This window comes from Phalacrocorax carbo, chromosome 17, assembly GCF_963921805.1.
Source record: "Phalacrocorax carbo chromosome 17, bPhaCar2.1, whole genome shotgun sequence".
In the NCBI taxonomy this organism is placed as follows: Eukaryota; Metazoa; Chordata; class Aves; order Suliformes; family Phalacrocoracidae; genus Phalacrocorax; species Phalacrocorax carbo.
In genome coordinates this window covers 10,592,464-10,603,264 of record NC_087529.1, presented here as the reverse complement: position 1 = coordinate 10,603,264, position 10,801 = coordinate 10,592,464, and the positions used below count along the sequence as shown (strand labels likewise).

At 56.4% G+C, this 10,801-nt stretch overlaps 1 protein-coding gene across 1 annotated transcript; it reads right to left on the bottom strand.

Moving 5' to 3' along the window:
• Nucleotides 1-1,179: 1,179 nt before the first annotated feature.
• NCF1 (neutrophil cytosolic factor 1) lies at nt 1,180-10,439 on the bottom strand. The gene is made up of 11 exons (XM_064467971.1): nt 9,680-10,439; nt 9,119-9,199; nt 8,834-8,909; nt 7,201-7,366; nt 7,008-7,063; nt 6,595-6,717; nt 5,946-6,053; nt 5,015-5,132; nt 4,057-4,164; nt 2,310-2,452; nt 1,180-1,647 (listed from the first exon to the last, which is right to left on the bottom strand). Exons 1-11 carry the CDS (start codon nt 9,749-9,751, stop codon nt 1,529-1,531), a joined length of 1,170 nt encoding a protein of 389 aa, XP_064324041.1. The 5' UTR covers nt 9,752-10,439; the 3' UTR covers nt 1,180-1,528.
• Nucleotides 10,440-10,801: the final 362 nt, after the last annotated feature.

Genomic DNA, 10,801 nt, shown 5'->3' with positions numbered 1-10,801 from the left:
AGACCCAAATCCAAACCCAGGCCCAAACCTAGACCCAGACCTACTTCCCAAACCTGAACCTGAACCCACGCAGCATGGCGGTGGTGGAGCTGCCTCACGGCTCCCACCCCACCCAGCAGACACCATATCACAAAATCACAGAATCCCAGAATGGCAGGGGTTGGAAGGGCCCTCTGGAGCTCATCCTGTCCCACCCCTGCTGGAGCAGGCACCCCCAGAGCAGGGGCACAGGGCCGCGTCCAGGCGGGGGGTGAATGTCTCCAGGGAAGGGACCCCACAGCCTCTCTGGGCAGCCTGTGCCCCTGCTCTGGCACCCGCACAGGGAAGGGGTTTGTCCTCATGTTCAGGTGGAACTTCCCGTGTTCCAGCTTGTGCCCGTGGCCCCTTGGCCTGGCGTTGGGCACCGCTGAAAAGAGCCCGGCCCATCCCCCTGACACCCACCCTTCAGATATTTATAGGCATTGATGAGATCCCCCCTCAGCCTTCTCTTCTGCAGGCTGAACAAACCCAGGTCTCTCAGCCTTTCTCATAAGGGAGGTGCTCCAGCCCCCTGATCATCTTGGTAGCTCTGCGCTGGGCTTGCTCAAGCAGTTCGCTGTCCTTTCTCCAGATTTTTTCTCTCTCCTCTGGGTCTGGGATGCCTGAGGGCCAGCCTTAGCAGTAAAGACATAAGCACGGGCATTCAGTAACTCCGCCTTCTCTGCACCCTGGTCACCAGGGCACACACCTTGTTCAGCAGTGGGCCTGCTGTACCCCCAGTATTCCTTTTACTGCTGATGTATTTAAAGAAGCCCATCTTGTTATCCTTGACATTCCTCGCCAGATTTCATCCCAAGTGGGCCTTCCTCGTCACATCTTTGCATATGCTGTCAACATTCCTATATTCCTCCCAAGTGGCCGGTCCCTTTTTCCACACATTGTGAACCTCCCTCTTCTATTTGACTTTGACTACCCCCACAACCCAGCCCTTGCTTTCCACCAGAGGGAGTAAAGCAGCCACCTTCCAGGAGGAAGCTGCCATCATTTGTCCACCCAAGCGAATTTCCTCCCCACCAGTGTCTTTTGCAAGACCCTTGCCCAATCCCCCACCAGACATTGCGGGGAGAAACGCCTTTCCTGCCACCACACCACTGGCCACCACACTGACCAGCTGCCCAGGAAAACACTGAAATACATCTATAAAGTGTCTCTCCTTTAATGGTGAAAAACACAAAATCATTCAAAATACAAATAGGGCATAAAAGGGGGTCTAGTGGCAAGGGGCCTCCAGTCGCTGTGGAGGCCTCAGCCCCCCAGGAGCTAGGGAAGCAGGACTGGGTCCCTCCTCATGGTGGCATTAGGACACCTTGGGCTCACCGTGCCCGTGGATGAAGGCAGGCGCCAGGCTGCCCCGATCTGGCCAGCAGTCCCCCGGGGCCTGCAGTGGCTGCCAGAACCACCTGGATCCCCCAAGTCTGGCTCTGAGCCCCCGCTGTGTGGGAGCTGGTGGAGATAAAGCATCAGCTGGCTGGCGTGGGGGGCTGAGGCTTCATAGGATCTTCCTCCGGGTGCTCTCGGTACAGCGGTTCAGGATGAGGTCTTTGCTGGGACGGGGAGGAACAGCAGGTTGAGCCTTGGACTTATTCTCTTCTTGCTCATTTTTCTCAGCTGCAGGTAAAGCAGATGTACAGATCTGTCAGAGCTCTCCACTGCCCACCACCTTCATGTGAACATTCAAAAGCTTCCTATATAATGGCCACCAAAGCTCCTGCCTCTCCTCCTGCCTCAGCCACATGTAATGGTCTTCCCAGTGATCAAGGTGGTGGGGTGAGCTCACCAGTGCCCAGCTGGGAGCTCTGCTCAGGTGGAAGCCCAGCTCTAGGTCTGTGCGAGGAGCTACTCTCCCTTGGCAAGGTCATGGGTCCCTGCGCTGGGATTACCAGATCTAAAGCATCTACCTCAATAGCAGCCTCCTTTGTCCTGCAACAATTCCCTCCAGGTGCTTTGCTGACAGCTCATGTACATGATAATGGTAATGGTAACAGCAGCATGGGTGAGGTTAGGTGCACAGAGGAAAGCACAGGTCCCAAATATGAGCTGATCTCCCACCAGGACCATATTCTGCTCCTCTCTCAGACCTATCACCTGAGGTAAGAAACCTCATTGAAAACAAACCCCTCCCTGCACACACTTTCCCCACAGGAGAAGGGTGGACAGGCAAGGTGTGGCCTCCATGTGCCGTCCTACCCCAGCAACCAGCGTTGGAGGACACGGGCCATGCCTGTAGGACTTCAGCCCACATCCAGGGCAAAGGCCCCACTGGAACTTACTGATGACATTGGCCTTGTTCTGCAAGTTTTCCTTCATGTTCCTCTGGCTCTGGATGTACTTCTTGCTGTTCCTCCTGTAAGTCTCCTGGCTGATCTGCTTCCGGCTCTGCTTGTGGATGCTCTTCGCGTTTCGGATGGTGGATCTGCCGTGAGTTGGAAACAAAACTTTCAGTTTCTGTGTCGGCAGCTCTTACACCAGACACTTTTTTTGCTGAGGATTTCCACCCCACGCTTCCTCCTCTGCCTCACCCAAACCCCAATATCAGCTTTCTGGTTTTGCCCAGTGGAAGGCAGCAGGTGGATGCCAGCCCTCGAAGGCAGCTGTAGGTGAGACGTGATGTATAGCGCGTTAGGAGGCAGCCGGAGTGGTTCTTTGGAAGCGAATACTGAAGGGAGAAGCCTGAGCACAAGCCTGGAAAGTAATGATGGCAATGGCGAGGTAGATTGGGCGTAAGGCTGGAAGGATGAGATGGGCATGAGCTTTATCCCACAGAGTTCAAGAAAGCTCTGGAAGTGATCTATAGATCTTGGATGGATAGACATACAGCATCTATACTGACTGCAACACTGAGATCCCTGATGATGTGTTTGGCATGGCTCCCCAGCGCCCAAGGATCAGTCCCTGGGCCTGGGGACCAGAATGTGGGGTACATGTCAGCATGCACCTGGATGTGTGGTGTTGAACCCACAGCAGAGAAGCTGCTGAGAGAAGTGAAAGGCTGAGCAGCCTGGGCTGTGCGGCAGCATGCTGCCACAGGGGAATCCCCAGCATTGGGGACCGTCCCCAGGCAGGCAGAACGGAGGCCACCGCTTTGTCTTCACTACCAGGGCATGAGTGACGTGACTCCCGACATCCATCCCGTGGCATCGTCTTCCTGCTCTGCTCAAGGCAATGCCCCTTGCTGTGCCCATCTGCCTTCAGCCTCTCCCTGGTTTGAGCACACATCCATCTCAAAGCTAAGCTCTTGCCCACAATGGCAGGTGACCACCTTTGCAACAGGGCTCAGCCTAGGGACAGCACTAACCATGGTAGGGCACGTCACTGTCCTTGAGACAGGCCATCTCACCTCCACCAAAGGTATCCAGTAGGCATCACTGCACTCAAATAGGTGGATTTGGGCCATTTTACACTGTCTTACACTCAATCCGTGCACCAGCAGAGCTGGATTTTGAGAGATTTTATAGAAAAGCTGCTGGTTTTCTTGTAGGGAAGAAAAGATAGCAGCAAGCTCTGCCCTTCCCAGCAGTTTTCTTTGCATCGGAATTAATGAGTTATTATTGCTTTTTATCTTTTTAATCAAAATGAAATCCCTTCCATTAGCTCAAATCCTCCCATCAGATTAGGCCGTTTGGCAGCTCTGATTAGTCAAATCTCTCCTCGCTTCTCAAAGATTCAGTGGATGCGCTTAGGAAATAAGAAAAAGGCCAATTCGAAAATTAAAGGAGATAAGCCCAGAAAAGAAACTTTCCAGAAGGACAAGGAGAAATACGCCTGGCTGGAGGACAGCCCTGCATCGGAAGTGCTGGGGGGCCTCTCCACCTGTGGAAGCTGGGGAGCACAGAGCTATTTTTGCTGCAGCCTTGCAGGATCTGCCTCCTGGTCTGTCTTTGCCCTGCTCACATCTGTCCTGTGCAGCTCCTCATTGACAGGGCGAGCAAGGAACACCACACACCACTGTCTGGTTTCATTTCACTCCTCTTGAATAAAAGCTTTAGTTGTCCTCCCCCGACCCAGGGCTTCTCCTACCTTCGTGGAGGAGCGCTCCGGTTCCTCAGCTCGCTCTTCACAGATGTGTCTGCCTCCCCAGCTTTCTTCAGGTACATGGAGGGGTAATATCCTGTGGTTTCATCCTTCCTGCAGTGCAACACAAAGCAACATTGCTTGTATTCTTGGCTCTGCCACCACCACCTCCTCGCCCCTGTCCCCAGCAGGACTGCTGGCGCTAGGCGGGCTATTTCTTCTCATGTTGCTTGCAGGGATGGGGGGGCTTCCACTGTCCCCCCACCTCGTGTGCCTGAGGTTCTCCCTGAAAGTGTAGCTTGAGTCCCCAAAGCAAGCAGGTAGTGGACAGAGCAATGTCTCAGGGCTTTCAGGGTCTGACCAGCTCATATAATCTCCCTTGGGGGTTTCACTGGGCTCCTGAAGCATTGCTCAGGGCCTCCTGCCAGACACCCTGCCATGTGCTCAAGAAACACTCCCTGGTCCCCAGCCCATCTCCCCCTTCAGCCCAGCACACCTGCAAACACCAGGAGACCCTCCTGGACCACTTGCCTGGGCACATGCTGGGGCAGGAGGATCCCCAGGGTTTGCAGGCATGTCGTGTCCTGCTGCAAATGTGCAATCTGCCACTCTCCAGACCACAAATGCATCTGGGGTTCCCCTTGGGAAAGCCTGAGTTTACAGGGCGGGCCAGGGCTGGGATGAAAGCTGAGGTTTTGCAAAGCAAAATGTGCCAGAGTACTTGGAGGCAAAACAGTGGATTTTTTTTTTTCCATCTGCTTCCTTCTTGGGTATTTCTGAAGCCCTCAGCAGAGGAAGTCCATCCGCAATGTTTAACATTTGGCAAAACCGCAGGCTACTAGGAGCAGCCCTGCAAAAGGAAGTGCTGGGCAGTGGCTCCAAACAGTCCGTGTGGAGAACTGCTTGTTCATCCCTTCCCTCTACCAGAATCCCGCTTGCCTGCTTTGTCTGTGGCATCTCTCACCTGATGACCCACCAGCCATCGAGCAGCTTGTGGATAACTTCGATGGTATCACCTTCCTTGAGGGTCAGCTCATCCTCCTCCACAGCTGTGTAGCTTTTCTGGACGATGTACTGCTCACCTGCACACAAAATTGGGACAGCAGGTTGCATGCTACCATGCCAGGGATGGGGCTTGTCCTCTCCAGCTGCTGAGGAGAGGGGGCACCAGAGCATCTACCCTATGTTTTTTGAAAGACCCAGGGTGCTTCAGGTCTCCAGGTTTGGACTCAGATTTCCCCCAGCCTTGTCGGTGCCTGTGGCTCATCCCACATCTCCAGCAGCTTTCCAGGAGAAAGCTGGTGAATGCAAGCAGCAGAAATAGACCTGTCGCTGCTGAAAAGCATGTTTATAATTTGGGTGATTGAATGAGGAAGAAGGAGGTGTTGTTCTAATAGACTCTGTTGCAGCGTTTTGAAAACCACAAAGCTGAAGCCTGGAGAGCAATCAGCATGAGTCTGCAGGGTCCTTCCTCTGCTCTGTGTGATGAGGCCCTGCTGCCATGGTGGGGCAATGCGGAGGGCTGATAAGGGCAGCGCAGAAGCCAAGTGCTAGGGAAAGCCTGTGCCTCAGTTCGGATGCTGCACTGTGCTCTTTTCCTAACCCAGCAACTCAGCACGGACCCAGCTAGCTCAGGATGGGCACTGGATGAAAATGTGCATCCGTGATCAGCCAAAACAAGCATCTAATGCTGAGTGGCAGGTCACGGGAAGCCCCTGATGTTGAGGGTAGGGCACTGAACAATTTCTTTTGGCAGCGTCTACAGCAAAAGCTCTGTGGCCAGCTGTCCTGCTGCAGCGTGGACTGCCCAGCGGGGGCCTTGCAATGAACCATCCCAGCAGGGAGCAGCGGCAGCCTGTGTTCTGCTGCATGCCCTGTTCACCCCAACATTTTACCTGCGTAGTTGGGCTCCTGCTCTTCAGACTCATCAGGACCATCTATCGGCTCCAGGTAGGCAGCTGGCACCCAGCCCCGTTTATTCTTCAACTGGCAAAACCACCAACCTGCAACAAAAGCAGCCATAGGCAAGAGCAGACGGTGCTGTGGGCAAGAGAAGAGGGTGTTGTGGGGGCACCAGCATCGGTTCTGGCCCCAGCTGGAATACACACAGGCATCCATGTGGCCTGGACGGAACGGACAGGGCTGGGGCCCGTCTCTGTTTACATGGCACAACCAGGGAGCTTGGTCAGTTCATCCTGTTTCCTCCTGGGCAGGAAACCTCACAGGCTGAGGCATGCGAGATGATTTCAGGGTTTTCTAGGATTGCTCCACACCCTCCCCAGCCAAAACTGACTGTCATGTGGCGCCATGTGAATGTGAAACGTCCCAAGGGGGCAGGAAGTACCAAGAGGTTCAGTGCTGCTGGCTGCATTTGCTCCAAGCCTCTCTGCATCAGGAGACCCTGATACAACTGCCTACCCTTTAACACATGCACTGGCAAAACTAGCTTGCGTACTCCATTTGAACTTGAGATGCAAGGGCAGTCCCCATGCTGAAATGGAGGGAGCTGGCCCTTGGCGGCTCTCTGGGGGAATGGGCACATACCGCTTTCACCCTTCTCCACGACATCCACCATATCCCCAGCTTTTAGAGCCATCTCAGATGTGGAGCTCTTCTCGTAGTCAGCAACAGCCCGGTAGGTTTGCAGGACAATGGGGCCGGTGATGTCTGTGGGGGAGAAGCAAGAGATGTTCCCTCTCCTGGCACCCAGCACAGAAATCCCCTGTTTCAGGCAGGCCAAAAGCAGCCCCAGGACAGCCCAAAGTGCTCTCCCAGCCTCTTCTGGTCCCAAACCAGCTGGGTCCCAGGATAGAGACTCATTCCCCTGATGCTGTGATTTCCTCCCAGCTGCAGCTCTAGCACAGAGACCATGCTTTCCCTCAGGGCATCTGCCATGGGAAGGCTGCCCCTCTCCCAGCCACTGCAGCAGCTGCTTGCACCCTTCCGAGGCCTCTTACCAGTGGGGTTTTTCTTGGCATCTTTTGGCAGGAGGAAGACCTCAGGCTTCTTGATCCTAGATGGGTTGGAGTAAAGGCAGCTCAATGCTGACCACCCCTCACCGCCGGCAGCGATGCCCTCCCTGCGGGCTGCTGCCAGCGCCCGGGGCCGGGGGCGCCGGTTTCCCCCAAAGCAGCAGGTGGCTGGACTCACTGGCTGTCCGTGACGGGGTTCGTGTCATCGGGACGGACCTTGAAGAAGTTGACCACATGCAGGCACCGGGAGATCTTGTGGGGCAGGTTGATCAGGGCGTAGCAGTACTCGGCCAGTGTGCTCTGCCTGTTCTGCGTCGAGCGCTGCCCATCAAACCACTTTGGGGCTGGGGGAGAGGGGAAAAAGCAGGCAGAGTACCCTGTTTTTATGAATTTCCCAATGGGCTACTCTGAATCATTGATTTTGCCCTGAAAATGAGTGGATTTGGCCCCAGGGTGCTGCGTGGCTGCATGGTGCCCGTAAGGCAAAGCTCTGCGGGAAGGTGGCAAGGTCTCCTCCCTTGCCACTCTGTCCCCGGCTTGGCAGGTGCATGGGGGCCACCCACAGCCCTGAAAAAGCTGGGAGAAGCTGACACAGGGCCACGGCTGTTCTACAGAGGTGCTGCAGCCACGGGTTCCTCATTTCAGCAGTGTGGCTGGGGAGGCGAGCACAGCACAGCACCCAACTGGGGTGCTGTGGGCAGTATGGAGGAGAGCTCTCTGCAGCCGGACTCGTCCCCTGCAGGCTGTGGACTCTTGCAGAGCCCAGAAAAGATGCTATTTGACCTCATTTCAGTTACGGGATAACTCCCACATCCATGCTCAGACTAAGCCCAGCTGCCGGGGCACAAATGCAGAGACTGCACCGGGGCACAAGGAGGGACTCGGGATCAGCCTGTGGCCGGGGCAGACGTGCACATCCCTCTGTCCCACTGGTCACGGCGCACATCCTGCAGCCGCCACTCGACCCCAGGGCTCCAAAATGCTGCTTGGCAGCCCAACCCACAGCAGTGTTGAACCCAGCCTCCGGGTGCGTGTGTGCAGCTGGTGGCACCCCTGCGCTCCTCGCAGCAGTCTGATGTTTGCCTTGTCCCCAGCGCTTTCAGTTCCCCAAATGGGATGAGGACGCGCTGCACATGGTGGCAGCATGCATGTAGGAAGGGTCCCGGCACAGTGGTGTTACTCTGGCTCCGAGGGGAGCCCCCCCCCAGACCTGACACCCACACTGCTGCATGATGCAGGTTTATTCCTACTCAAAAGGTGCCGACCACAACCCACAGCTATTCCTCATGCTCCTTCCTGTCTCCTTTAAAGCAGGAAATTAAATAACGGGGAATTTTGCTGACCTGCCCTGTGCTTGGGCACAAACAGCTCTTTGGATCAGAAGTTCACACCCTGCCATTGAAGACATATCGCATTTCTTCCTCTTACAAAATATCTGTGTTGCCATAAGGGCTGTAAAAACTGATACCAGTGATGGTGTCACTGAAGGAGGGCTCAGCTCAGGCTCAGCTCAGGCTCAGCTCAGCTCCCCAAAGCCAGACCCTTTGCACCAGCCAGGGGTCACAGCCAATGCTCCAGGAACCACCCCGGGGAGCAAGGATGGGGTCTGCGGGGCTGGTGAGGCTGGGACAAACCACAGCTGCTGCTCAGACAGACCTTTCTCGTGTTTGGATTTCAAGCCCAATGCGCAGGAACAGAAATCACACCAAGCACCTGTGCGGGAGGCAGCCGGCAGAGCTCGGCCTGCTGGGGGATTTCCCAACCAGCTGCAATTTCTATTTCAGCCCCCAGCCCCGGTGCCTGCCCCTCACCTGGCAAGTGTGGGATGATCCGCTTCTCCACGTTGATGTCCCCGGATTCAATGGGGAACATCTCCTTCAGCGCTTTCTGTGGAGCAGAAGCAGGCATGGCTGTGAGGATGGCACTGGGGGACGCCCCCACGGCACCTGCACCCCTGCCTGCATTTTGCCCCCCGTCCCAGCATTTGCCCCGCTGCCCGCCGGCATGTGCTGGCTGGACCCTGCGCCTTGACACCAGGAGAAACCTGACAGGGGAGCACAAAGCCGGTGGCCAGGGCCCACCCTGGGACAACTCACGTGGAACTCGTATATCTCAGTAAACCGGCGGTAGACGAGCTTTTCGGAGAGGTCATTCCACTTCACCAGGAACATATAGACCTGAGGGGGAAAGCAGAGGCGCTGCAGCTCTGCGGCCGAGCCGGACCCCCACACCCCACTGCGGCCAAAGCCCCCGGGGAGCCTCATGGATGTTTCCATTTCAGATAAACGGTGCGTTTTTCTTCCACCACCCCAAAGTGAGTAGCTCTGCCCAGGCAGCGAGCGAGCTGAGCGCGAGGGAAGCTCCGCAGGGACGGGGGGGGGACAGGAACATGCAGACAGGTGGGAATCGGGGAAAAGCCCTTTCCAAGCCTGTGAAGTTACCAAAAGCTTGCAAAGGAGGTGCCCAGATCTTGTGTGCTCAGGATATTTTATCCTATAGCTGCCCCCAGCTCATGCCAGCTGCCATGACACCCCCACCCCCCCGAGAAGGATGCTCTTAGGCTCTCAGTCACATTTATCTAAAGAAATATGCTGGCCATGCTTTTACCCTCACCAGTCCTTGCTGCCCAGCTTGTCAGAAGGTTGCTGCGTACTCACATAGTGCTGACTGGGAAAAAACCTTTTCTCGTAGCCCAGCAGCTCGATGTGCCGGATGAACTCATCCCCCATAGCTGCTCCCAGCCGTGGCGTCCCACTCCGGCCCCTGCTCCTGCCTCCTCGGGTGTCTCAGCGTCCTCTCCTCCCCTCTGCCTCTGCCCAGCTCCGCTTCGTCGTTAAAGCCCCCGGGGAAGCGGAAGTCCCGCTGCAATTGCATCCGTTATTGTTTACCCGCTGTGGTTTGTATTGAGTCGGTGTTTCCCGTGGGGAGCCTCCAGCCCAGCCCCTCCAGCGGCTCCAGGACTGGGGAGGAGGCAGGCAGCTGGGAGACCTTGGGGATGACCTGGAGCCACCTCTGGAAGCAGAGGACAGTGAAGGTTCCGGGCCAGGTCAGCTGCCCCAATAGCCAAGCGGCCCCCCTGACTGCTGACGCTGCCCTGTGCTGGCACCGGGTGCTGTAAAGCCAGTTTAGCAGAGTGCCTTGGCAATAGCAACCAGAAGAGTCTTTACAATCTTAAGCAGAGCTGGATGGGCCGAATGAAGCACGTAACGTGCTCCCTGAGCCCGGGGACAGCAGCACCCTCCTCTGTATGGCTGGGAGACCATCCTGCACTCCCAGGGCTCCTCCCATTGCATCACTGTTTTCTTTCAGTCACCTGCAGCTTCCCCAAAATCTGCCCACAAAAGGCCCTCGAGGACCTGAGCCAGCTTCAGCGCCATGGCTCCATTCACTGCCATGCCTAGGGACAGGGCTGCATGGGAGCACCAGCCACAGGGGAGCCCAGGCATGGGGAAACCCCAGGGTAGGCTGGACATGGACCCCTGCCTCCCACTGGGGGAGCACGAGGGTTCCCAGTAAAGACCCTCTGAAACGGCAGTGCACCAGCATTCTCCCCCTCCAGCCTTGAGCAGAAAGGCACAAAGGGAAGCGAGGGCTGCACGCAGGCAAAGGGGCACCTGGGAGCACCTCTTTTGTCCCCAGCAAGGGCACCCTCAGTTACGACGGGTACCAGCACTGGGCTGTCCCGAGAGCGTACAGAGCCGGCACGGGATGCTCAGGAGCCCGGCTCCAGCTGGCTGCCTGGTCACGAGCCCTTAGCCCCATCCCTGAGCCCCTCTGCT

Bases quoted from the DNA above. Each gene is read 5' to 3' on its own strand.
- NCF1 (XM_064467971.1), bottom strand. From the start codon at position 9,751: ATGGGGGATGAGTTCATCCGGCACATCGAGCTGCTGGGCTACGAGAAA. The intron at 7,064-7,200 runs GTGAGTCCAGCC...CAACCCATCTAG, and splicing joins AACCCCGTCACGGACAGCCA to GATCAAGAAGCCTGAGGTCT. The intron at 6,054-6,594 runs GTATGTGCCCAT...CTTTTGTTGCAG, and splicing joins CGTGGAGAAGGGTGAAAGCG to GTTGGTGGTTTTGCCAGTTG.